Raw genomic sequence first — 27,232 nt, 5'->3', positions numbered from 1 at the left:
CAGAGGACAAGTCAAAGGGGCAGTCATCTTTGTTCAGAAAGTGTCGAGTTGTATTAAGCACTATGAAATATCCTGCTGTGGTATAAATAGTTATTTCACGACCAGAGAGAAAGTTTCTGTAGGGACTAAAAATCTTCTGGTTTATGTCTGGGGAATGTCTCCTTTCTTTATCAAATTTTTGTGAGAATAAATAAAAACATTTTTTTATTAAAATGCCATGTTTCATTATACTATTCCTAAATTATCTGTTTTCATACATCATGAAACTACTTATTTGTTCCCAATGTCTGTGTGTGTTTAAGCAGAATCTTTAATTCTTCAAGGAAATATTTTTAAATATTGGTTTTATCTTGCACTTACAGATATAAATATATGTGAACAGTTACATGCATATACATATTCAGTTAACAACAGAATTTCTTACCTTTATTTTGTTCAGCTGTTTGCCTGTACTAACTCATCCATATATACAACAAAGTAGTTAGGAGGGGAGGGTTTAAGGCAGGAATAGACCTTAAGCTGCCTGCAGTATAGCTCTTAGTACTTTTCTGATACTGGTGTTCAGAGCCTGGCTGGCTGCTGCCAAGTCTGCACCTGCAGTGCTGCTTGATTGAAACTCTGCATGTATTCCTCTTAATAAGAACAAATAAATAATATCTTCTGTTATTTACCAAACACCAGGATTACTTCAAAACCACAAGTAGCAATCCCTCTTCTGTGCTAATATTCTGTCATTTCTGCCTCATGCACAGAGGATGCTCAGGCTTCATTCCTCAGCAGAAACACCATCTATAGCTCTGTGCTCTACCTTGGGTTTAACTTGCTATTTGGAACCCTTACTCAAAATGCGTATCTGGTATTTTGGTTATGAATTGTCACATAAACAGAGTGATTGATTAAAATAATTTACATGGAAGCATTCATGGTGTTTCTGAGCAAGGGAAAATACACAGAAGCACATGGCACTTAAGCAATGTAATTAACAATAAACGTCAAGTTAAACCTTTTTAAAAAAAGATGAATGCTATACTTAAGGAAAGTGCAATTACATTTCTATGGTTCGAAATGTTTTACACACTGTATATATTAGAGGGGCAAAGATATTAACACTTCTGTACATGCAAAGGTGCTGACAGATGTCAGATGCTACAAGGCAGGCTTTTGTAACCACTGTCCGCTTATTGCTTGCAAAGGGAACTCGTTTAATGTAATGTGCTGTTAATCTGAGCTCATTTACTTGTATGCAACCATATTTGCATACAGACACACTTCTCAGAACTGATTGAGAACATGAGGACTAGTGGTCCTGATTTGGTAAATTGTTGCATATAAACAGGATTTGCATTCAAATTAGTGTTTTATATCACAGCCTGATTATACGTCCCATTTTAATAATGTTGAATGAATGGCAATAGTAGATTTCAGAAAGCTACTCCTTGATTATATGTTCCAATTCTAAATTTAATTAAAAATGTCTCTCCTCCCTTTTTTTCTCCTTTGCTGAAATTTAGTAACAGACCTGGAATTTCTTCTCCCATTAAATAACGTGTACGCTTCTATAACAAATCATTATACCTACCAAATTACATTCAATAATTTGTTTAATAAAAGACTGTCATACTGCTTGTGTATTCCTGTGGGAGGGTAATGGAGGGGCAACTGAACTCCACAGTGTTCATCATCTACTTGTTGCAGAATAGAAGAAAATAAGAAGTCTACAGAGAGAAATAGGATGAAGTGCAGAGTTCCCCAACCTAAGTCTGAGCAAGTCCGTATGTCCAGAGGACACTGTTCACTACTGGGCAAAAACACTAGCTCAGTTCTTTTCAGCAATTATAACTACGTCATTGTGGTGCAGCTCTCCGTTCTCACCCTGAATTACAAATAAAAAAGAAGAGAATAAAATTGTGAGGATAACTATTCGACTACATCCAAAATCCAAAATAAAAACCAAGGTTAGTTGTAATGAGGAGCAGTTTTCCAATCTAGTTTGCCATCTGACTTCCACCAGTTCAGCGCTGCAGCCGTGGCATATCTCAGAGAGCTGTGCGGAGGGTAGTTCTCACATATATTCAACACTTGTGCACCTAGACGTCTTCACTGTTGCCTTTTCTGAACTGGTGTGACAAAAGCCTGTCTTCTGTCTTGCTCTGCACAGCAGCAACACATCCTCTCCACCCCTGCTGGGATGGTGCAGCTTCCGCATTTTTCTGTGCTGATTTATAAGTATTATAATGGAGCACAATTCATTTGATAAAGACAGCTCATTTCTTTTTTTCAATCCATGAATTTGAAGAAAATATGTGAAATAAGATGGTTTCAGTGCCATAAATTAAGTAAAGCGTTATAATCTAATTGCACTATGTATTAACAGAGTATTTTTCCTGTTGCCTAGCAATGAGTTTTACCTTGAGATTCACCGTGTGCTTAAGATTCCGTTACTAACTTCTGTTTTCAGAGGTCTATAACTTTAATAAAATTCATTACTAATAGGACAATCCAGAAAGTGCATGTTGAAAGTTCTTTTTGTTGTTATGGGGTCACTTACTAAGGAAGCTTGAGGCAGAAAGCTCTGGTGCCCTCTGATTTCTGTACCCTTCTCCCATTCTACTCCGTGGTAAATTTTGAAAGTAGCTTCTTGAGCAACAGTTGTCTTGTGTGTTTTTGAAGCGGTAAGCTATTTACAAAAGTGTTCTTTTACTTTAAAGGATCTACATGGAGATGTTTTTACCAAGGCAGCTACCTCTGCTTAGAAGAGCAGCAACTGCCTTGTGCTTCCCCACAAAACTGAACGCCTAGGAAAGGGTTTGAGCACTGGCCTTTGAGATCTTCTCCGTTAGCATTCCACATAGTAGTAGAATAGGTCTAGATGTTTTCTTTGGGGAAGTGTAATGCTTGCTAGGTAGGAGGGTCACGTGGAGCTTGATAAAGGAGACTAGTACCTGAAGAGGTTGGAGAAGCAGAACCTCTGGTAGGAGTGAAAAGAAAAGCTAGAGGACAGGCCCAGAAAGTCACTGTGTTCCACAAGAGGAGCTAGCTTGAAGTTAGGGCCAGCAAGTATATGCAAAACCAGACAGTTTTTAGCTATGGGAAAAAAACAGTTATTCCGGTTATCTCTGGAATAAAGGTGGGGTTTGGATTGTCTTGCACTTACTCCATGAGGCAGAGCTGTACCTAAAAGGACTTGCAGTTGAGCTTGTGGAGAAAAGGGCTGAAAACTACTCGATATCCAAGTTTTTTCAAGAAGCAAGTGTTTTTGGCAGACAAAGTGATTGGAAACTGTGTCAGAATGATAATAGTGCTATGCCACTCATAGATGTGTTTCAGGACTGCATCTTGCTGCAAGGCAGAAAGCAAAAAACCAGTTTATTCATAGTTTCTGTAGAAGTATTTAAGGAAGGAAAATATGATTGCTCGGCTTGTAAATTTGGACTTGACAAAAGATGCCAGGGTTAGCCTTTATGAAGACATGGGGGGAAAAAAGGTATTTTGAGTTAATCCTTTTCAAAAAGTAAAACCCTCCATACCTTAGCGTTTCAAAATGGTTGTGATTATTATGAAAGATTTTGTTTTGCATATGGAGATTTATGCACTTAACTATTTAGTGTGTTCAGTTGCGAATCTTTAAGGAACTTGACTTTACTCGTGTTGTAAACTACTGCTACTTTTTAACATCTGTATAATTTCAGTTTGTCACCTTTATAATGGTTAATTTTTAATTAAGAAACATAGAAATTTAAAGTTCAGGTGAGCAAAATAATTTTCACTGGAAAAGGAGGCATTCATCAGCACTGGCATTTATCTTGCTTTATAGCTAAGCAAGATTAGTTAAGAAAAACAAAGTAAAAACCAGATTATTTTTTTTAGATAAACTGGCTTCTCTACCCCATGCTTATGTTTCAGTACATACATTTTTGCACATACATGTAATTTTTCTTTGGGGTTATGTAGTCTCAATATGATTATGAATGCTAATTACTTTTAGAAATCTGCTAAGTATATGTCATTTTTGTTGACAAAATTTAGATATTATAAAATAGTATAGATATTATAGATAATATAGATCAATGTTAAATGTGGAGAAGTAAAGTGCGGTGTTTGCTGTAGTTAACATAAGTAGCGTTTCCTGTTTAGCTAGACTGTCTTAGGCATCATTTAGTGCTCCTGCAGCCTTTATATAGAAAATGAGGAAAGGGCGGTGTGCCTGAGAGTCCCTAATTTAGATGTTTAAAGTTAGATTTTGCAACTAACCTTCCCCATCCTCCTTCTCCCATAAGTGCTCCGAAATCTTCCATCTTCATCAGTCTGCCTTGAAAAATTCCATTTCTCACTGCAGTGCTACATTGGGTTAGTGGTCTGAATTTCACATCACTTGTGCTTCCCCAGAAGATCATCATCTGTACAAGAACTGAATGAAAATGCATGAGTGTTCCCCTGACAGGGTCTAACACTCCAGGACAATAACTGGGGGACTGGCAAAATGTCAATTGTTTTTGCTGTTAAAATGACTCTGAGGGAATGTGTAAAATAAAAGAGAAAGTAAAATCCTACTCTTGTTTGGTGTTCTACTGTATTAAAGCAGCTCAGAGACTGTTGTATCTTATATCTGTTGTATGAATCGGAAACATACCATATAATTGCATTATGTCTTGTGGAGAGAAAAATGAGGGGGAGACATTTGTGGGTCTTTATTTTTAATGTGGTTGTGATTTCTAAAGCTTCTATACTGCAGAGACAATATATACTGCAGAGACAGAGTATATCATTACTGCTGGCTAGTAAGAGTGCACTGGTACTGACTGGCGCCATGTCAGAATTGAATCGAGGATCTGCCGAAGCTTAGTTGAACGGTTGGGAAATGTTTAGGCGAAGTATAGCTTGGCTTTACCTTATATAGAGTAGACCTAGGACTGTTTCTGTTTTCATGAAGAGAACGTGTACTGCAGTATGCAGTGCTCTAGAGAGAGTTACTTGGCTCTCCTGGAAATCTGTCCTGGTAAAGAATGTAAATAATCACAGCATTCTCACATTTGAGCCTAACAGATATTCATGGTCACTCTCATTTGATGCCTAGCAACCAGTAAACTTTTTTTATTGTGCGTTGTCATATGTATGTTGTGAGTTCGTATAATTATACCTGGTGATTTTCATTTAACAAATCTGTTGTTTGTTTGGTTGGTTTTTTCCCAACACCTCTTTTTCCTGGAAAAAATTCAGTACTGATAGCTCTCCGTGTACGAATGACTTTGCAACAATAAACCAGAAAAGATTATTAAAGATTTATCTGTCATTTAAAAATTGGTTTTAAATTAATGGAAACAATTCCTGAGCCGTATTTGTTGCACAAACCCCAGAATTTTAGCCTGAATTTTACCTAACATTTGCTTCTAAACTGTGATTAAGCAGCTGCAAAATAAAAGTCTTAAATTAAGTCGTTGCTACCTTTTTTGGGGAAAGAATTCAATAAGGATTATGCTTATAAAGTTAATAATAAAGTTATGCTCATAGTTTTGAGTGATCAGCAAAGATTGTATCTCCTAGAAAAATAATGTCTTGATCCTGTACTGAAAGTGTGACTAAAAGGGCATGAAGTATCATTCTTTTGAGGTGTCCTTGGTTCACTTGTTTTACGCTGTGTTTTATTGCAGTCCTTATTTCCTATAAAGCGCCTTAAATAAAAACACTTAAAACCTCCAACATACATTTTTATTGTCATCTTCTAGGTTGACTGGGGTCAACTGGACTATTTAGTAATTGACATGCCACCTGGGACTGGAGATGTACAGCTGTCAGTCTCACAGAATATTCCGATTGCAGGTACGTGTATTGCTTGACTGTTTCAGAGATTTGAAGTTAGTTAAGTCTGGTAGCTTTAGAAAAATCTTATTTTAAAATGCTGGTCAAAAATTCTTTTAATTGCTTCCTAACACACTAAGAAACTGTTCTGTTGGTAGTGTGGTGATGAAAAATACTATCAGTGATTTTTAACATGTTAGCATTATGATTGTGTTGCTTGCTTTCAAGCTAAGTTTTGAAAAGATTGAGAAGTCAAGTATAGTAGTACTCTGGAAGGAAAGGCTGTTATGCCAAAAACTGCTAAGGTTAGTAGCAGTAGTAGAAAAGATTTTCTTTGTCTGTACCTACTGCATAGTAAAGCTAATACAATAAAATAGTTTGTCTTCATGATTGCTTTTTAATTAGAAGCTGACAACGCTGTTAATGCACAACATTTATTCAGATAAACTATGCAGCACTGTAATACACTAATGCATTCTTTTTCCTCTCATGTTATGAATTTGACTTTTTGTAGGGGATTTAAACTTTGACAAATCAATCTTGAGATATGTAGGCTGCCTGCTAATCTCAGTGGTTTCAGCAGGAGTTAGAAATGCTGCTTCTGAAAGGATGCTGAGCATCTTATGAGATCTGGTAGACTGTAGCGGTTTTTTACCTGTCTGACACACTTCAACAGAACTTGTCAATAGCCAACATAATCAATGTTAGGAACTCAGTGGTAAAAGAGACAAAGCAATCCTTATGGTTCCAGGAAAAATTTAATAATTGCTGCAGCTCTTCACCAGGAGGGTGGTGCAGCGCTGGAACATGTTACCCAAAGAGTCTGTGGGATCTCCACCCTTGGCAGTTGTCCAGGTTGTACTAGACAAAGCCCTATCTGGCCCTATCTAGTGTTGCTAGTAGATGACCTCCAGACACCTTTTCCAACCAGAAGTTCTGTGATTCTGAGTTAAGTAATCAGTGGGACTGCTTGTTCCACTTCTTGGTGATATCAGATAAATGCGTTGATACAAAATGGTAGCATCTTTTACTGCTCTCATTCTTTTCCGAGAGCAGACTGGCTCACGTGCACAGGCAAGCCCTGGTTCCCTCAGACACTCCTTTCTCTCTGCACTTTGGTGGCAGTAATGCACTGAAGTGAAGCCACTAAATATTAAATGTGCAGAACTATTTCACTTGCATGTAGAACTCTTACCAGGCTGCCTGAAAAGTTTAACAAATAAAGAATTGTATATCTCTAAAAGTTCATAGGGTAGGACAGGATAAAAATGTTAGCTGCAGGTATAGGTAGAAAGATTGGTGTGTGTTATAGACATGCCCACATATAAAAGCCGTAGAGCTAACGGGTGTTGGGACATACACCCTGGTTTCACAGCAAAACCATCACCACTGTTACAGCACAGTGAAGTCTACAGGAATGAAAGGAGCCCTTTAACAATCAGGCAGCACCTTGTATCTTTTCCTTAACACAGTTGTGTCTCAGCTGCAATTGTACATGACAACCACGGTTACCTATATATCTACAAGCCAAAATTTTTGACAAATAGTTGAATTTAGTGTTAAGGCTGCGTGGTGGTATCTCATAATCTTCCGTGCTGTCAACTTTAGAAAAACTTAAATCTTTTGGCATATAAAACTCAAACGTTAGAGAACATGCTAACTCAGCCGCAACGCTGTTGCCCCAAAATTGTTAATAACCATGGGAGGTTCTCTCTGCTGTCTCTGATTGTGTTGAGTGGTGGAAGGGAGCAAATCAACAGAGTTGTGATGAAGGATTTAATGAATTTTTCCCATAGAAGAGGAGGCTTCTAGTGCCTTAGCTTAATTGTGACCTGGAACATCTGATGAAAAGCAAACCATTATTCATACCCATTTTCTTAAATACAGTGCTTAGTAGGTTGCATGTGTGAGTAGCAAAGCAGGAGGACCTTTTACTCACAGGGTTTTAAGCAATGAGGTGAAGCGTGACAGTATGGAAGTTTTTGGTAAGGTAGAACTTCACATTAAACCTTGTATGTAAGGGCAGTAAAATTATGAAATTAAAGTGGTGTGGCTTTATCTCGTGGATTATGGGGTTTTTTTAAAGTGTGGTGGGTATAGATAATTGCTATTCACTACAGTGCACCTCAATGTCCTAATTTAACATAGAAGAGGTCATTAGACTCTTGATTTTCAAGAGATTTTTTGTGCCCTTTTCCCACAGAATTCTACACTATCTTCAGAAGTGTGAGTAGTTGTGGTGTTGGTGCACTGGGTCCTCTGGGACAGAAAGGTGATGGAAGAAAGTACTTTAATCCTGTCCTGTATTTCTTCTAAGTTTTGCTGAGGTCTGGTTGTGGAAGGTCACAAGATCTTTCTAACTGATATAGCACATCAGTAAATGGAAACCTTAATTTAGTTTTTTTCATAATACTTACATCATCTTAGAATGTAATAGTTGTTAACAAAAGCAAAAAAATTTAAAAAAAAAAAAAAAAGCTGGATTTCTTGCTAAGGACAGCAATGTCCTCATTCTTGTATGGGTGTAACAAAGTGAAGAATTAAGAGTAAATAATTTTTATTCAGTATTTTAATTAGTTTTCCATATGACTGTCAGAAACCTGTGGTTCTCATACCTGTTGAATTAGGTTTTGAGGCAAGTCAAAATAGACAAGATGTTGATTTAAAAAAAGAAAAGGAAAACAGGTTTAAAACAACAACAGGCAATGCGGATTTTCTTGATATGCCATAAAAGGGGAGAAATTCTTACCCATATCTCTCTTTAAACTCTTCACTATGGCTTTCTGGCATCTTTTTTTTTTCTTTTTTTTTCTTTTTTTTTTTTCTTTTTTTTTTTTTCCTTTTTTTTGTTTTTGTACAAGTTTGGGCTTTTACAAATTCCTAACTGAAGACAGCATTTTGATTTGAATTCTGAAATGACTTCACATTGTTACGACAGTTGCTCAGTTCAGCTTATTACTTCGTCAATCCTAACTTCACAAAATTAGGAGTGATAGCATCTCTTTACATTTGTCTTTCCCATTAGTTGGTTTTGTTGAGCATGTTGAGGTCGACTCTTGCAGCTTAAAAAAATAAGGGTATTGTGCTTTTGATGAAGACAAGCGCAGCAGACAAGGAGTGATAAGATTTGTAATTCCCTGTGTCTTACTGGCTTAATGAATTTTAGTGATTTATAAAGAATTTCCTCTGTTGTGTATTGTGGGTATTTTTCATTCTCGTTGGAAGGGCTTCTTTTTGTGTATTACAGCTTGAACTGTGCTTTCTTCTTTTACTCTTGTTACTTGGTTTCTGTCTATTTGACAGTCCATAGCCTTGTTTAGCATGCTTTTATTTTCTTCAACCTTGTTCCTTTCAAGCGTATGGAAGATAGTGTTACAAATCTTGATGATGACGTCTTTGCAGCAGTCTACAGAATTCTGCTGTTTTTGTGGGCTTCATCTTCATTTGCAATTCGTATTTCTAAGCTGTGTGTTGTCTTTTATTTTTTTACAAAAATTTGGTGTTGTGCCATTCTGTTCCCTCTCCAGTTTTCTTGTTCTTTCTTTATCCTTTGAGGATGCCTTGGACAGTCATGGTATTAGTGGCATAATTTCTCTCTTTCTCCTCAGAGACAGCATATATATCCTAGTTAAGTACATTTAGAAGTGCATTATCTAGTTTGCATGAAAGTTGTACTTTGATTTGCATGCATGCATATGTGAGATATGATATTTGCATTACGGTTTCTTCATTATTTATCTGTGGCTTCCTAGGGGTAGACAGTGTAGATAATTTTTATTCTGTCTCTAAATAAATTTACAGAACCTGCACACATATTTTTGCCAGCCGCTTACAGATTTTTCTGTGAGCGTGAGAAAGAGCACTGGTAAAGGTGTTTTACTTGGGACGGGTTTGCCCAGGTGGGACATGAAAAACTGTAGCATTGCAACATCTGACAACAAGAGAGGGACTGATAGGATGTGTGAAATGGTATTGGGTTTTAGTTTTAGAAGACTTTTTTTAATCCTGCATCATAGGTACCATGATTTTCTTGAGTCAAAAAGAGATTAGAGCAATACCTAATGGGTAAAAGCAACACAACAAAATACGTCTTATAATTCTGGTTGTCATTTAAGAGAATATCAGCCTTACCCAACTTCAGCTGGAGTGACAGTTTGTGTGGGTACTTTTCTTTCTTTAAAAGAAGATAAAAAAGGAAACTACTGTGACTTTTGTTTTTCATTTTATTATTCTTAGTCACCTTACAAGGAGATGCATCTTATTTAGCATATTATTCTTTAATCATCCGTAACTTTTCTCATGTTGCAGTCATTCTTCAACAAACTAGTAGATGAGAAATGATATGATAGCTTGAAAATGTGATATATATTTCTGTTTTATCACCACGTCTTCCTTCAGATGCAAGTCTGCTTTCCAAATAGAAATCCAGGGTCAGTCTGGAGAAAAGGGCTTTGTTTATGGTCTGTTGTTACTTAATTTGTACTTAGTTCTACTTCTTTACTTCTACTTTGTTTTTCTGTTTCATCTTTTTCATGAGATGTCCAGAAGTGGGTTCTTTATCATGTGTTGCACATGCGTGCTTGGGAAAGTTTGAAGTATTCTTACACATTTTCCAGCTTTTAAAACAGAGGGTATCAAGTGACATTATGATGTTTGATATTAAGATACAGTGTAAACCAATGACATTATAAAGAATAAGGATTGTGATTCCTTTGCATTACCTGGTTGCTAAATTGAGAAATCTAAGCGTGTGTATTTGTTCAATTATTTAGATAAAGGAGCCATAAACCAAATTAATAAGTAATAGTGGAGATGAAGGGTTAGCCTCCCTAAACACTGGGAGAGAAGTTTATCATTCTCTCCCTTTAGAGCGCGAAGGCTGCGTGGGCAGCAGCAAGGGCATCTCTGTTCGAGAGGCAGTCCCAGGGCCCTGCCTGGCACAAGTGTGTCTTCCTGCATTGCGGGGGCTGACCGTTAAATAAATGAGGCTGTCTACTGCCCTTTCTTTATAATGTTACAATGAAGTCTGCATTAGTGGAGTGTGACAGCTTGACATCTCTAGAGACTGACACTCTGTCTCAGTTGGTAGAACTGACTCCAGGTTAATACTGGAATGGTTTCATTTGCTAAACTTTGTCATATCACTCTTCTTTGGATGTCGAGATGCCATGGCAGTGAAAACCGTTAGAAATATACTCCTGTCCAGTGGGAAGAGACTGAGACAGCCAAATAATTTCACATCTTACTGTGAACAATCTTTTAATAATTACAGTAGTGAGCATTGGACTGAACTGTGTTTATACAGGAGACTTAAAGGTTAAAGGCTTTGTGTTTTATTTCAATGCTTTTAATTTTCCCACCTTTTGGAAGTAACATATTTTTGTTTTTTTTCCCCACACAAAGCATATATTATTATAATATTATAATAAGCTCTAAAAAGGCTGTTAATAGTAATCAGAAAAGACAATTAGTCAAGATAAGCAAGGTGAAAGCAATGGGAATGCTATTTTATGTTTTTCTCAAGTTCTACAAGAGCAGAAGCATTGCCATTGCTAGTCATACAGGGACTGACTTTCGTCACCTTTTAGATTTAAAATCAACATAGTACAGAGTTCCTACTATCTTTTTATTGTCTTACCCTATAAATGGTGTAATCTTTCAGCAATATGTAGATCTTAGATAAGGCTGAAATATTTACCAAAGGAGTTTTTGTTACTTCAAATATGAATTTTCAAAGCTTTGTAATGAATAAGGTTTCTTTTGACGGCAGCATTTTCATAGATAGGTTAAAATAAAAACAAAAAGCGTATTTCTGTCTTTACTGATTAAGCATTAAAAAGTCTTATTTCTGTTCAAATATGTACATTGAAAAGGAAGGAGTAGAGGGATGCCACCAACTTGAAGACACTTGGCATTTTTAAATTCTGAATGAAGTGTGACATACCAAACTGGTGAACCACACTATTTACTCATATTTATGTCAGTGTCACACAGACCAGGGTGTAGCCTTGTACACAACTGTTTTATAGCATTGTGTGGGACATCAGAGAACTGGATCCTGCCTCAACATAAAATAATGCACAAGAACAGGAAGTTCCAGGTGATGAGTAGACTGTCTGTTCAGAAATGAGCATTAAAAACAGCAAAAAAAAGAATTTCAAATCAGATTTTTAAAAAGAAAACACTGTTGATGTTTTAAAAAATTATGCATGAATTAGTGTGAAAAAGAATTGTGATTTGTGAGATAAAGGTGTCTTTTTAAATTAAATGGAATTGCAGGCTGAGTAGGTATGGTGCTGTTCTCTTGTCTTTTCTGAAGAGAAATGATCAAAAAAACTCCAATGCCGCAGTACAAGTTGCATACAGGTTAAGATTAGAGGTGTATCTGAATTCTGTCATTGCTCTTTGTGTAAATATCTGTTTGCCCCTTGTTGAATATCTCTTACTTTGATGCAAATCACAATTGCAAAGCATCTGATCTTCTTTCCTTTTAGTTTAACAATAATATACAATATTTTCTCCATTTCTGAGCTTGCTTTCTGGTTTTATGGGGGAGGTACATCATTAGTTTCTACAGTAAATTTTTGAAGATATTTTATGGAAGCCACCTGGGTAATAGTAAATTTTACTTGATATATTTTTGAATGGCAAATAGTTTTATTATCAGATTTTTATGTAGATTTACTCTTTCTTTCATGCTGTATTTTGATATTTTAAATAACTGCAGGAAAGGAATGGCACATAGGTTTAGGATAGATTGAAAAACAAAAAAAACTTAGTCACACCAGTGGGGATTTTAAAATAGTTCTTTGTATTCATCCAAATATAATTTGTATGCTGAAATAGTTTGCTTCTGTTGTCAGAAAAAACGTAGCTGACAAATGCAAATTGTCATCAGGGTTATCTTAGCTTTGGACACTCCTGGTACTTCATTATGAAGTGCCAGACCCAGTGGACTTTGTAAACTTAATTTAGAGACCAAAATACAGTATGAGTTTACACATTAATTTCTCACACTCTTTCAATATAAATTTAAATTTATCTCTTGGCTCATGGAGATTGACTTAACACACATTTCCTGTCCAAGCTGAAGGGATAGTATATTCAGTGCAAGTTCTTTCAATTTTATCATTCCTGAAAAATAGTTTTCAGGTATTGGGGAAAAAAGCTCTGAAGTATGGAGGCTTTGAAAACTGAGATTCTCTGAGGTCTGGCAACAGTGGCTAAGTGTATGTTAAGTACTAGATTAGTTGCAATTGCCTTGGTTTTTTTAGACCAATTATTCTGAATAGGAAGAATAAACGAGTATAGTGTTCAGCTGACAATTGCAAAAGATGAGCGAAATCCATATGAATAATGGTACTGCATTCTCTCCTCTAGCTATTGCTTCTGAAAAATAAATGTTTAAATCTGCCCCTTACCATCCCCACCTCTGGGGGGAAAAAAGTAGAAAACAGAATGGTTTTTCGAGGTGATTGAAGTAGTTTCAGTGTTCTCTTTTTTGTGGAGTAGAATCATTCTTTTCCCTAGTTCTCCTCTTTGGATGAGGACCTCTCATTAAAAAAAAAAACCCATACTCATTTGTCAAAAGAGACTGTTTGGACTTTGCTCTTGCCTAGTACAATGCTCATTATAATCTGGACATGATTGGCAAATGCCTTTGAAAGCAGGAGGTGGAATGGAGGAGGGCAGAAAAATGCTAATTCAGATAGCTAAGGAAAAGTGGAAAGTGGCAAAGTGTCTGTGAGGGAGAGCCTTTTTATTTTATGCCTATACTTTGCAAATAATGCTTGTTCATAGATGTTATTACAAATTCTCAGTGTTTTCACTTTGCTAAATAAATATTGCATCGTAAATTGCATTAATGTGACATATGTATTCAGTTTGCTAGGACCAAACCCAAACATTTTAACACAGTGAGAGTTGTCTTTCCATGTATTTCTCCATGCGCTCCAGTGTGAAATGGATGTTATAATACTTACTGATCAGTTGGATGAGGGCAGTTTAACCTCAGGGTGACAGCTTTATCCAGCTTGTGATATTCCTCTGCTCAGTGGCTTCACTGACAGTTCCTCTTGCCAGGAGGAAGGAGCTTGCTCTAAGATTTATGTTCTCTTTTCATGCGGGCAAGGCGGTAGTACCCCGGTCTCTAATTACCTGCTAGTTCCAGAAGAGGATGTGTGGCTGTTGGAAACATATACCGTTTGAACAGTTGTTCAAAGATGACTCCTCCAAGAAGGTAGTGAGCAGGCTGGAGGTGTGAAACGGACAGGATCCAGCCTTTGGGACAGTTCTGAGCTATATTATGAGTCTCAAGTAAGGATCCCTTAAGGGAAAATCACGCTAGTGATTCTTTTAAGTTGCTAGTTGTAATGAGATGTCACACACAAAAGCTAAAGGAACTTCTTTACGAGTTTTATTGAAGGAGATGGACATTTTTTATACGTTAATGTACCTGTAATCATCGCCAGCTGAAATTCTAGCAGACAGAAGTCTTCATTCTTGCAAGACCTTGTTCTGCATCTTCAAGTGCAAACTGTATCTGTAATTGCAGGCACCTTTTACCTATGAAGTAACAAGAAATTTAACAGAAGGTGAGAAGAACTCTGAAGAGATCCACAGTAGAGAAGATTCAGATTCACCCAGGCTATTTATAACTTGAAATTCTCGCCTAGAAGTTTGAAATTGATGCAGTGGAAAAGGTAGCAAAAAAGTGCTTAAGTGGTGTGGTCAGATCAGGCCATCCACAGCTGCCTTGAGGTCTGAATGTGTTTCCTTGCAAGAGCATTCAATGCCTGGCAGTCAGCAGATGCAATTATTAGAACAATGCAGTATATCTTTCTGTGTCTTTATCCTCCAGAACTCTGTCAGTCTTTCTGGTCAGTTACACTTCACTCCACAGGTTTTGGGGTGGCATTATTTGCTAAGTTAATAAGAATCAGGGTAATATCAGACACAGTCTAATACCTGTGTGTGGAGAGGTCCTTAATCATCTGCCTGGATGAGATGCATGTAGCCTGGTTCTGAAGTCTGCCTTTGAAGACACTGTAGGGAAGAAAGACTATGTTAGAGAGATCCTTTTCATCCTAAGGTAGACCACCTAAACTTCTGCTTATCAGCTGCTTTTTAGACCTGCCTGGTTTTCGCTTGGGTACAAATTTACTATAGCTAAGGCTTGGAGAGATTCCACCTTATGCCTTGTAACCTGGATGCAAACCTTAATGATGCAGTGAATATAGGTGACATTTTCTATACACAGAAATTACAGGCTTGTAATTTCCTGAACACCAGTCCACCAGAAGCGTAAGTACTAATGTGCTGTGTAGGCGCACCTGTCTTTTACTCAGGATCAAGTACCTGGGGTTAAAAAAGAAAGACAAACATCAGTGTTACAGGCTATTGTAAGTTCTGTCTCCATAATTATGCATGCTAAGGATTAAAAATATAGTTAGTATAGTTTTTACTAATGCAACATGTATCAGCTTTTTGTCAACTGAAACACGGTGAAGTTACAGAAATAAATGGAATGCATGAATAAGTAGGTGTCAGTTAAACCTAAATGTGCTCAACTTAGGTATCCTTAGTATGCTCAAGGCACAGAAATTATTCTTCTGCACACAACTGCAAACATAGAATTTGTAGTATATTTTAATGTGCAATGTGATAGCATTATAGTTTCTGCAGCTTCTCTGTTCAATTTGTCAGCATTAGTTTGCCTCATTCAGACAGAGGCTTGTGTAAACATTGCACGTATTGCTTCAAGAGATGTTCTATGTGCATGAATTCAGCCATATTTCATTACTTTATTGACCAAAGTAACGCTTTACTGTTTGATATTCCTGTTAACCATGTAGAGCCAAGATTGCAAAGAAAGTGTGGACTGTGTTCTTTCTTGCTTATCATTTGAATCGATTTCTGAATTAAACATATGCAAACTTATTCAGGGAGGGGAGCACCATGGAAAGTCTTATTTGCCATACTCGGTTGCTAGTGAAGGAAATAATGCTGCTAATAATTTGAATTCTTGAACTTCAGGTTGGGTTTGCTGGACTAGCAGTTGTACCAAACAAAGAGAAAAGATACTTATTTTAAAGGGCGTTGTTATGATTCAGTACAAGCTGGCTGTGAATAAATTTTGCCTGTAATCCAGCTCAGAGTGAAAAGGAAAATAGGAGACACATCTATTACACCCTCAGCAGCAGCTTCTTGAGCATGTTGGCTTTCATTCTGTGGAAGAAGCCATGCAAGCTGTCCACGAGCATAATTTTAACTCATGTATTTCAGAAGCCAGACCTTTTTGTACAGGGAGTTGGTGTCTGTGGCCTAAACTCTGCAATGTGCCATTGGGTCTTTTTGGCGTTTTAGCTTTTTCCCTTTGGGTGAGGTTCTCTAGCAACAGAATTTGTTAGTCAAAAATATCTCTCAGAGAAGCTGCTTGTGGTTTTAGTGGGTGTTTTCATTGTGCATAGCCTCTGTCCTTCATGCCATGCCAATTATTGGATTCTTAAAAAAATTAATAATGGGCCAGAAAATGTAGACTTCAGTTTTGTTGACTACATCTTAGCTTCTACCTGAAGACTGAGGGAATGCTGAGCCACCATCTTCAGAGAAGAGTGTGAACAAAAGTGTGAAGCAACTAACATGAGTGTATACATATAAGACACAAATTTCTAGTTTTGTTTGAAAAGAAGGCAGTAATAAGCATTATGTCCAAGTATTGAAAGATCTTTATTTTACAAATATGCAGAAAACTCGAGGACATTGAGTCTAAATTACTTATTTGTGGACTGTGCTTTTAGGGAAGGGTGCATTTGTTTTGTGGAATTAGCCCTGTGTTTCAACGTCAGCTGCAAAGCGTCACCCTACACTTCAGTGAAACGAGGAGCTAAGGTGACTTGTAGCTGAAAGGCTTCCACCTTATTCTTTGTGATGCCATTGGAAGCACGTCGGCTCGGGAAAAATAGCAAATTATTCGGATGCCAGAGTTTCAGTGAACAATAGGGAAATTGCGTTTGCTTAGTACATTACATATGCCATTCACTTTTTGGACTTGTGTCTAATACTGTGTAAGGCAGAGATTGGCAGCTTTTCAGGAAGCGAGGTGCCAGATTGTATTTTTCTTTCACAAATTAGAGGTTAAGAACGCTGGTTGAAAACACTCGAACGTGCTGTCAGGCGGTGTTTGGAAACGGCTGGCTGTCACGCAGGCAAGATGCCAGCCGGCAGCCGGCTTGGGGCCGTTGTGAGGGGCAGGGCTCCCAGTCCCAGCGCTGCCAGAGCCGGGAGGGCTCTCAGGACGCCAAGGCTCCCAGTGCCAGCCATGCCATTGTGTGTGCCTCTGGAAATCTACCCACCTCTTCCTTTGCTGCCTGCGCCCAGGGTTGGGAACTGCAGGCCCAGTGGGAGACTCTGTCCTATGCATCTAAAACTGTCTGTGGTAATTGCTATTCGTGTGAAGTTTGGCATAAATTTCTTGTGCAAGGTTGGCTTCACGTGGCTCTGCAGAGATGTTTTTATAACGGATATTTTGGAGACTGGATGGTCGCTGTCAAACCAGAGCTAATCAATTGACCAGCAATGTCCTTTTTTACATTGCATTTTTCTAAAATAGGGACGAACATGAGCAGATTCTTGATGTAGTTTCGAAGAAATAATATTTGAAACCCCTGAGCATATGCAAAAAGATGCTCTTTGTGAAGTGATGTGGAATATTATGTCTGTATTGATTTTGCAGGCTGTATTAATCAAGAAGTAATATAGGGTAGTATAAGATAGTAACCTTTAGAATCTAACCTTTGACAAAGAGCTCTAGCTGTTTTATATGTTTAAGAACTCTTGGGAGTACTAATTATCATGTAACCTGAAGCCATGTCTGACCAGCGAGCAATACTATACTTTTTTCAAACCTAGTGCAAGTGTGCGTGAGTTGGCCTCTTATTTTGTGGTATCATTCATACAAACATTTGTTTGTGTTGCGTCTAGTGTAACGTGTTTCAAGATTGTGCCTGTCAATGCTTGTGTCCGAAAATGTAACAAGTTCAGAAAGCAACAGTCTGATTACAGGCAGCTGCCTCTTGATCTTAGGACAAGGCTTATTGTTAAATCAAAAGCTTTCAAATGTAATTATGGCATGGGACAGTTACTGTGTAGATATTCTCAGAGTACCACCTCTGCAACCTGTCAGCATGTGGACCACGTTGTCTTCTATCCATGGTCATATGACAGCTAGATCAATTTTCTCATTTAGAAAATATAAATGGTTTCTATGTAGAAAAACTTACGATGAAAATATCTAAATTATTTCTGTCACGCCATATCATATCTCAGTGATTTTGGTCATTGCATAATAAAAAAAAGAGCATCATTTTCTTCCTTAAATTAAAAAAAACAAAACAAAACAAAACAAACCATACAAGTGTGTGACTACTTATTTAGTAGCATGTACTAAATAATCAAAATATTTAACAGTATAATTAATAATACACATTTTAATGGTATTTCATGTTTTCTTTTTGCAGGAGCTGTGATCATCTCCACTCCGCAAGACGTGGCTTTATTGGATGCACGCAAAGGAGCTGAAATGTTTAGAAAAGTCCATGTACCCGTAAGCCTCTACATTAAAAATACCAGTAGATTGTTTTTCCAAGATGTAAAAAAAAATCCGTATACTGCAATAGGTGAACAAACCATTCAGGAATCACTTGAATTTCATAAATTCTTCTTAAAAAAAAAAGGATTAGAATCCATCTTGCATCTGTATGAGGCACTTGTTTTAACAGAAGGGAAGGAATTTTCTCAGGCCGAGGTCATAATAGTACTTCTAAATCAGTTTGTCTAATCACCTGGAATGGATCAGACTGCTAAACAGAGTATCTTACGAAGTAACGTATGCTTTCCAATTGTACTGTCTTACTATATCCTCGTTTTGTGTCCTCCTCAGCACTGTCTGTGTGGGAGCTTAAAATCTAAAATTTCTTGAAATGTGGAAAAATCATATATTGGTACATTTTAAGAAGGAAATGTAAGTTTTGGGGGAGATATGCGCGTACCTAATAGTCACTTTGCCATTTGAAGGGCTCGGTGACTGTCACTCCAAGTAGAAGGCTGTCTATATCACTTTGTTTTTCATGAGGTTTATAGCTTATATGGTAGCTTGCGTGTTTGGGAAATGCAAAATTTAAAAATATCCGCAATATTCATCTGGACTGGGAGAAAATACTAAACAGGGTGACATCTTTGACTCAATAGTTTGTGTGTGTGTTACAAGTTGCTAAGTAACTGAATGTTATACTCTAGAGTATGTTCATGAAGAGATTCATTTTTAATTTGAAATGTGCAGTTGATGAGAAAATATAAACTGAAATGCTTCCTTATCTTAAACAGTAAAGAAAAAAAGCCATTTACTATACTTTAAAAAAGACGTTTTCTTGCTTATCTGTGTGAAGGTCACTTCTACTCTTTATTAAGAAAGGAAATTTCTTTCATAGCTGGTGCTGTGTTAATTTAAAAAATGCAACAGAAACCTTGAAGTGCCTGATTTCCCTTTTTGTTTTAATTTACAGAATAGCGTAACAAAAGAAATACATTGATAAATTCTTTATTGTTAACTATTCCTTAAGCATGTTTGCACCAAAATGAAAGTATAGTAGCATTTATCATTTGCTACTAGAAGAAAAACAAATACATATAACAGAAGAATAACATTTGGACTGTTTTGTTTTGATTTTATGTTTGGGTTTGCTAAAATTATGCAAAATTATTTTCTTCGAATAAAATTGTGTTCAAATTAGTACTTTGCTGAATTTTCCTTTTGATTTAATGAGAGATTACCAAGATTTCTTTCTAAGTCTGTTTTGTTCTTTGAAGAGAATGGCCTCTAAGAAAATCATTCATTCTAGGATAGGCTTCGCCACTATTAATTTGACTAGTGGTAGATAAGGTATGAAATATGATCTATTTTGATTCGTTGGAATTTTCAGATCTTTCAAAATCAAATGAAAAGTCACAGCGAAGCTGTTGCGCCAGATGCTGAGTTTGAGTGCACCTGAACCAGTCATCAGGTCTTACCTTTTTCATGGTGCTGCTTCATTTTATTCTAACCTTGTACATACATCGGTACAGATGCATCATTTACTTCAGTGTTAAAGCAGCTCCTGCCTATGTATTACATTTTGAAGTGTCAACTAAACCTGAGGATCTAAAGAAAGTTTAGTTATGTAATTTTTGATGGATAACTTCAAACCTGAGGTTTACATCAAAGAGGTGGAATCTGTGGGACTGTGCTAAAATTGTGTATCCTTATTATATAATTGACTGATCTTTAAAAATCTAATCTTTAAAATATTTACTCTAATCTTTAAAAAAAGCGCTTGCAAAGAGTCTACTTTTCAAAGAAGCAGAGAGTCTAGAGGTTGCTGAGCTCTGAGTCTTTGAGTGTGCTTGCTTATATTTAATGAACTGGAGTCTCTCCCTTGTACGTATAGGCATACATACACCACCTTCCCCTCACCCCCACAGTCATTAGTTACCAAAGCTTCAAATGACATATGTAGTATTACCACAGTAAAGTCACAATTGTTAACATTGTTTGTTTGTCCTTTACTGCATTGAAATTAGAGTAGAATGAGTGAAGGAACTGATGAAAAGCTGAGAGTCAGCATTAGAACCAGGATAACAATGCAAACGTCTTATTTTCAGTCTTAGGACATAGTCATTAGAAGAGGAGTGCCATCTCCTGTGCAATGGAGCCCGCCCGGTAAGGAAGGAGTTTGCAAAGTGTTGGTGACTCCTATCACAACAAGTTTCAAGATTCTCACCCATTATGTGAGTTTGGCCATCATTTTCATGCATCCCAGAGGCTTGCTCTGGGCAGGTGACAAAAGAAGAAGTGAATAAGTTTGAGTATTTAGGAAAAAATTGCCTATTTTCACCTGCTGAAATTGAGTTCAGTTCAGTATGGTTTATCGTATCAATCATACCCCTGAAAGAAAAAGACAGGGTTTTAGTTAAATCTGCAACTTTTCTGGTCGTTTCCTTGAATTGGAAGGTTATTTTGTGGATTTCACAGGTTTCAAAAAACTGCTTATGTAAACTCAGCTATGTATTTCCTTTCGGGATATACTAAAATTGTTTATTTGGCTATGTACTTACTGGTATTTCTGTAGTGTCTGGAGTACCCAGCCGATATTGTGGCTTCATATTGGGAGCGGAAGTTAGAGCCAAAAATTGCTCGTTACAAGATGAAAGACAGAAATATTATTGTGCACGTTTACTTGAAGCACTAAAATGTCAAGTGACTGACTGATGGTTATGTAGGAAGTCGATGGCAGACTGCAGAACTGTAACCCTGATCACTTCAGTCCCCGTCAGATTGGAGTTGGACCTCAGTGCCATCCGTCCTTAAGTACAGTGAACGACTTAAGTGGGTTTCTTTAGGAATTGTCTCCTTGTGTAAAAACAGAGGACTTTCATTTTCTCACTGTATTTTCTTTAACTTAGAAGGTAGTACATTTGGATTTCGGCATGATTTGTTGTGTAACCAAAAGGTTAATTGAGCGTAAGAAACATGTAAACATTCAGAAACTGTGTGTGTGCAGATAATTCATAATGAAAGGTTTCTTCATTTCCTGTTATTTCTTGATAGATGTCTCTTCACCGTTTAAAATAATGATTTGACTAAATGAAATCCAGTTCCGTGCATTATAATTATCCTCTCCTCCACTACCATAGGGTAGCTCCTGTATTGCGGTGCATCTCATCATACTAGTTTTTATGTCATTACTGCGCCAAGTTTGCCAAGAAACATACAGGGAAAGGAGCTAACTAAGGACTAGAATAGGATTCACACATACTTATGGGATAGTTTGTGTAGACAGTAACTTTGAAGCTTTTCCAGATCTATTATTTGAATGGGAAATGAGAGTTATTACTGACTTCATTAGCAAGACCTATTACTTTGTCTGTAGATTTAAAAGCTCTGAAGATCATAGTGAGCTCTCTTCCTTCTGTAAATATATCTGCAGAAATATGCATGTAAAAAATACACTTCATCACTGAAGTTATATATGTTTGTACAGATTCTATATTAAACTGGGTGTTTATAATTGACAATTTAATATTCCAAAAAATCTCTTCATATTCCAGAAGAATAATTTATATATTAATAAATATGCAGTATTCATTGGCTGACAGATAGGAACAACACTGAAAAAATAAAAATGATTGTGTAATGCTGAAATGTCATTTGCTTTTAGTAAGATCGTTGAAATGAAAACAAAAAAGGACAAAAAACTCTAAAACTGATACAGCACTGGGGATTCAGCTGTATCTCAGCATTTGCATTAACTGTGGCAGAAGGACTTCTCAATTAGGTTATCAAAGAATTAACAAAATAGTTGTAATAGTCCTTAACTATTCACAAAACAATAGTAGACTACATAACTTTTTCTTTGATTGTGAATTTGCTGAATGATAAAAGTTGTATGACTACTTTGAGGAGAACAGAAAGTTCAAACCCCAAGATACCTGAAGATGAATTAATTAATTTAAAGTATAAATGTCAAGTTCTCTTTTTTCCCTGTGCTGCAGAAAATGGTTTCTCTGTATCCTAGTTAAAATACTGTTTTTCTTTTGCCAAATAATACTTCTTCCAATGTTCTCCAGTTTACCAACACAGTTAAATTCCATGACTTTAATTTAAGGAGAGCAGGATGAATGCCTGCTCAGAGGTCATCAGTAGAAGACTGTGGCTGTAGAGAGCCCTTTCTACCATCCCTGCACCTTGTACCCTTGGACATGTAGTATTTCATGTCTCTCTTAGTTTAAGAACTGATGAGAAAATTACCTGTAATAATGTGCCGGTAAATAGAAACTTGTTCCTCTTGCTCCTCTGGCAGTCCCCGAGAGAGAGTAGAAAATGGGGAAAGTTTGTAGTGTGAAATTGAAAATAGGTAATCTTTTTTTTTTATTTTTCTTTTTTTTGTTGTTGTTGTTACTGTTTCTTAAAATGTTCCTTGGTTTAAACCCTCTGAAAGCTTTACATAAGTAAAGGAAGACTTCTTAGAAAATAGTGGGAAGCACATTATGGTGGTAGAGAAAAAACAGGTGATCATCTTTTGATCATTTTTAGCTTAGATATAAGGAAATTTTTATTAAGATATTGTAAATAGCATGCTTTTTTATTTTCAGTTTTGGTGCCAAAAGTTGTACGTTCACTCTTAATTAAATAACTTAGTATTTGTTGGTTACATTGAACACTAGTATATCCTTTTAGATATGCTTCGTTGGCATAGTGAACATGTTATTCCTCTAATAACTTGTTCAAGCACAAAACTAGAATGCTCAGGGAAATGTAAAAATACAAAATGCTACAAAGTAAATAACAGCTTTTTGTACTTGAAAATATATATTCATATTTTTAAAACTTGTCTACAGTGTGTGACGTATCTAGATAACATATAAATCTTAAAGTGAAATATTGTAGCATGGAACCTCTTAAAGCAGGTCTTCTGTTGATTAGTAGATGGATAGAAGCTTTCACCCTGTCGTGTTTGAATGCTGGTTTCATCACTTTTGAGAAATTCTGCTCTGCCTCAACGAACAGTTTTGTTTGCTAGGTGAATAAAATGAGATCAATGCTATCATTAGCATTATTGTACATTATGAAAGAAGATTTTTGTGTGCATGATTTGGCAAATTTTCATTTGACATATTTTTCAAGGATGATGTTGAACACCTGGCATCAACAAAAAGATGCCTAATATGTGTGTTTTAGATTTTTATGCTGTGGTTTTTGCCACTTAGTTTCATGTAATTATTTCTTTTTTTTTGATCTTTAAAATGTGTTTCTACTCTTCAGAAGAATAGCAAATCTGGTTCGTCTTGAAAACATTTCCCTACAGGATAACTTACAAAAATCTCTTAAAAGCATGTCTGATTGTGTCATTTCTTGTAATGGTATGTTTTTATTTTGTGTTTCCTGAAACTGCAAATTACAAAGCTATAAAACACATGAAAATTCTTCCAGTATTCAGAGTTTGAAAATGAAATACTGGCAGGGAGAGTTCTTGGAAAGACAGGCCTGAACAAGAGGTACTTTTTGTTACAAATAAGTTTGTTAATCTTTGAGAGGTATAAATGTGAAAAACTTGAAATAATGCACAAATGAATAGTGCATAATAGTGACTAATAAGAGTTGATAATGATGTTAATGAGTCTGATATTACTGCTGCTTCCCATTATTCTTTGTTGATAATTTCTTCTTTATTGTCAGATATGAATAATGGAAATACCGATGCTTGAATCCCAGGTTTGAATATTCCTTTCGTTCACTTCAACAGGTTTTAGGACTGGTTCAAAATATGAGTGTTTTCCAGTGTCCCAAATGTAAGCATGAGACACACATTTTCGGAGTTGATGGTGTAAGACATCTAGCAAAAACCCTTGAATTGGATATTTTAGGTAAGGATATAGAAATGGTTTTATTTTTGAAGAAAAATGTAATGGCGTGTGTGAGGGAAGCATTAACTGAAATATGGAACTGCATAATCCTAGATTACTCTATATTCAGACAGTGTTCAGATATAATAGAACCAATAACTTAAGTAGTTGAATGTCACAATTTTTGAATGCTCTGTTCCTTATCGGGATCTTTCTTGTAAATGGGATGTGGACTGGATATGAAAATTCTTGAATTGCATCTTACATCTCTCTTGATTTATAAACAATCTAGAACATGAATTGTTTTGAGGTCAACATGCTATATTACCTGAAATTCATTATGTTATTGATCATACAACAATTTTTACAAATGACTAAGAATTCTATTTGGTCTTGTAAAACAGACCTAAACTCTGTCCATTAATGTCAATAGAAGTTTTCTCATTTAGTTCATTTAAATGAAATGGGTTGTTACATATTGAAATAAATACGGTAATTTCAAATGCAGTCCCTTAAAGCAGTTGTTTTTATGCCCATATGAAGAAATCTTGACTCTTGTATGGAAGTAAGCAAGACTGTAATGATTGTATTTAATTGTTGAGATTAAAAGAATACACTGAATTGCAAAATGTTGTTTCAAAAGAAAATTTATCTTTATTGAAAGCAAAAATTAGCCATGATTAAACAATTTGGCATACCTATAAGCTAAAATATACATTGATCTTTAAAATATACATTGCTGTTTCAAAAAGGCATATTTCAACCTGCGCTGTCAGTAAAAAAAAAATACAGAATATAACACGGCGTAATTAAGTTGGTAAATGGGATAATTGCATGTGCTAATGATGTGTTTCCATGTATTACTATAATTATGTCAATGATTTTCCATAGCTAATTCATTAAAAAGAACCAGGAAGCTCACTTAGAAAGACCAACACAGAAACATCAAGGTCTGACATAAACTTAAGATAGCAAGGCAACACATAATTAAAGACATGCTTTTGGGCTATCTTTCCGTTTTCTGAATATATAATGAGTTGTGATCAGAGCCCAAGGGGACTTCTACAGCCCTGGGTTATGTGGATGGATGCAAATCCTCTGCAAGCAGTTGAATCAAACATGCATTTAGATACACAGGCACAAATGATGTGCCGTGCCATTGGTCCCATAGATGGTTTTTGTTATTCCCTAAGAGGGCAGAACTGATTGTGATTGTATTTAATTAGGAGCGATGTGAGAGATTTACAGGTTTGGCAGGGGATGGATGAGATGTATGAAGAAAAACAGAGTGAAGTTTACCTTGAAACTGTCAGTGAAAGACCAGACGAAGATTAAGAATAATGCCCCAAGGGTTAAATTTAGAATTACAGTACTTGATCTGGTTAGTATGCTCCTCCTTCCAGGGATGACCATTGTATAATAATACCGTATGGTATTATAAAAATTACTGCTTACAGATTTTACATTAATCTATCCCAAATGGAGGGTTTATCCCAATGTTATTTGAATTCTGCCCCAAAGCCTTGAGAACTTATTTTTTATAAATATATATAAAATACATATAAATATTTTATATATACAATATATTAATATATATTTAATATTTAATATTGATTAATATATTATAAATAAAATATATTTATATATATATATAAATTTATTTTGCTTATATTTTGCAACACCTGTGGCTGTTCTGTTTGTTCAGCTAAGCACCTAGTCGTCTTGTGAAACCTGACAAGGTTTTAGTTTCCATGATAACATCTGACAAATTCTGCAAGCTAACAATGTGCAGGATAGAAAAGTATTTTCCTTTTATTTGCTGAGAATCAGCTGGCTTTAATATTACTGAGTACCTCCTTTATGTTTGTTTATGACAGAAGACAATTAGCAGTTGCCAGTACACCTTTGAGTGTAGTTCATTATTTCATATACTTTGATTGTCTCATCTTTTTATTGTTCCCTAAGGGAAAGTGTGCCAAAGTTTGTGAGAAAGACTTTGTGCTGCTGATTGTTCTCTCCCTGTCTCTGAAATTCCCTATTTTGCTTTCTTTTTTTGAAGTTTGATGGCCTGTGACCAGAAGCTATACCATTGATATACATAATACTAAGATAATTATTTCTGTACACTCCATCCTGACCTTTGGCACTTCCTAACATTTTAAGCTGTATCTGCTAATAGAACCAGCCACAATGGCTCTCAGATTTTTAAAATTCTTTTTGTTTTTACTTCCTACAATAAATCCAAATTATTCTCAGCACTTACCCTTTCTTTGCAGTCAGCAATAATTGTTAGTATGAGAAAAACGTATGATGGCAATTCCCATCACGTTCTGTAGTGAAGAATAGTGCAAAAACTTTATCTTCCTCAAACCCTTATCACCCAAACAGCTGTGCAGATGCTTTTGCTGTCTTTATACTTCTGCTTAATTTATAAGGTATTGATTTTTTTTTGTTAAATTAAGATTGCATTTTGGTTTGTCTTCTGACTTGCACTTTTGCTCATACAAGTCTTGCTATGCTGTTGTAGTACCCACACATCTTTATAAGTACGAGGAGGAAAAAGAGAGAGGCTGCCATTTTGTAATAGGGGAGTTCTTTTTGTAATTCTCTAAGATTGTTATTAAGCTGATAGTGAAAAAGTATTTTTTCATTAACAAAACATCTTTGGGAAAAAAGTGAAGAGTAGTCTCTGCATAAAATAATGGTACGAACTAAACTTCTGGGAGTTATCTGGGAAGGTACTGGTATTCTATTAGGAACATTTAAGGCTAAAAAAACTTTCAAAAGATCCCTAAATTTTTTTTTTAATGAATAAATGAACAGACTTTTATGCCTAAAGAAATTTATTCATGACTGAAACAAATAAGAAACAATTAAATTTGAAAGGAAATGGACTGTAATCATCATAAATAACAAATCGAAGTTCTTCAAAGATTCAGCTCACTAATCATGGAGCCACAGCTTTTGTGTTTGCTATTTGTTTGGGTTTTTTGTTTGT

At 36.1% G+C, this 27,232-nt stretch overlaps 1 protein-coding gene across 13 annotated transcripts in view; it reads left to right on the top strand.

Annotated features, from left to right (window-relative positions):
- NUBPL (NUBP iron-sulfur cluster assembly factor, mitochondrial) overlaps nucleotides 1–27,232 on the top strand; it is a 152,634-nt gene that overhangs the window by 49,611 nt on the left and 75,791 nt on the right. For 12 of the 13 annotated variants that reach the window (XM_075151704.1, XM_075151703.1, XM_075151705.1 and 9 more), the window contains 3 exons: nucleotides 5,724–5,817; nucleotides 18,315–18,400; nucleotides 24,135–24,255. In XM_075151704.1, the coding sequence (XP_075007805.1) occupies nucleotides 5,724–5,817; nucleotides 18,315–18,400; nucleotides 24,135–24,255 (301 nt within the window). The remainder of the gene's footprint in view (nucleotides 1–5,723; nucleotides 5,818–18,314; nucleotides 18,401–24,134; nucleotides 24,256–27,232) is intronic. The other variant, XM_075151706.1, reaches the window with a different exon arrangement.

This window comes from Calonectris borealis, chromosome 5, assembly GCF_964195595.1.
Source record: "Calonectris borealis chromosome 5, bCalBor7.hap1.2, whole genome shotgun sequence".
Lineage (NCBI taxonomy): Eukaryota > Metazoa > Chordata > Aves > Procellariiformes > Procellariidae > Calonectris > Calonectris borealis.
The sequence above is the reverse complement of the archived record's forward strand: the minus strand, read 5'-3'. Positions and strand labels throughout refer to the sequence as shown.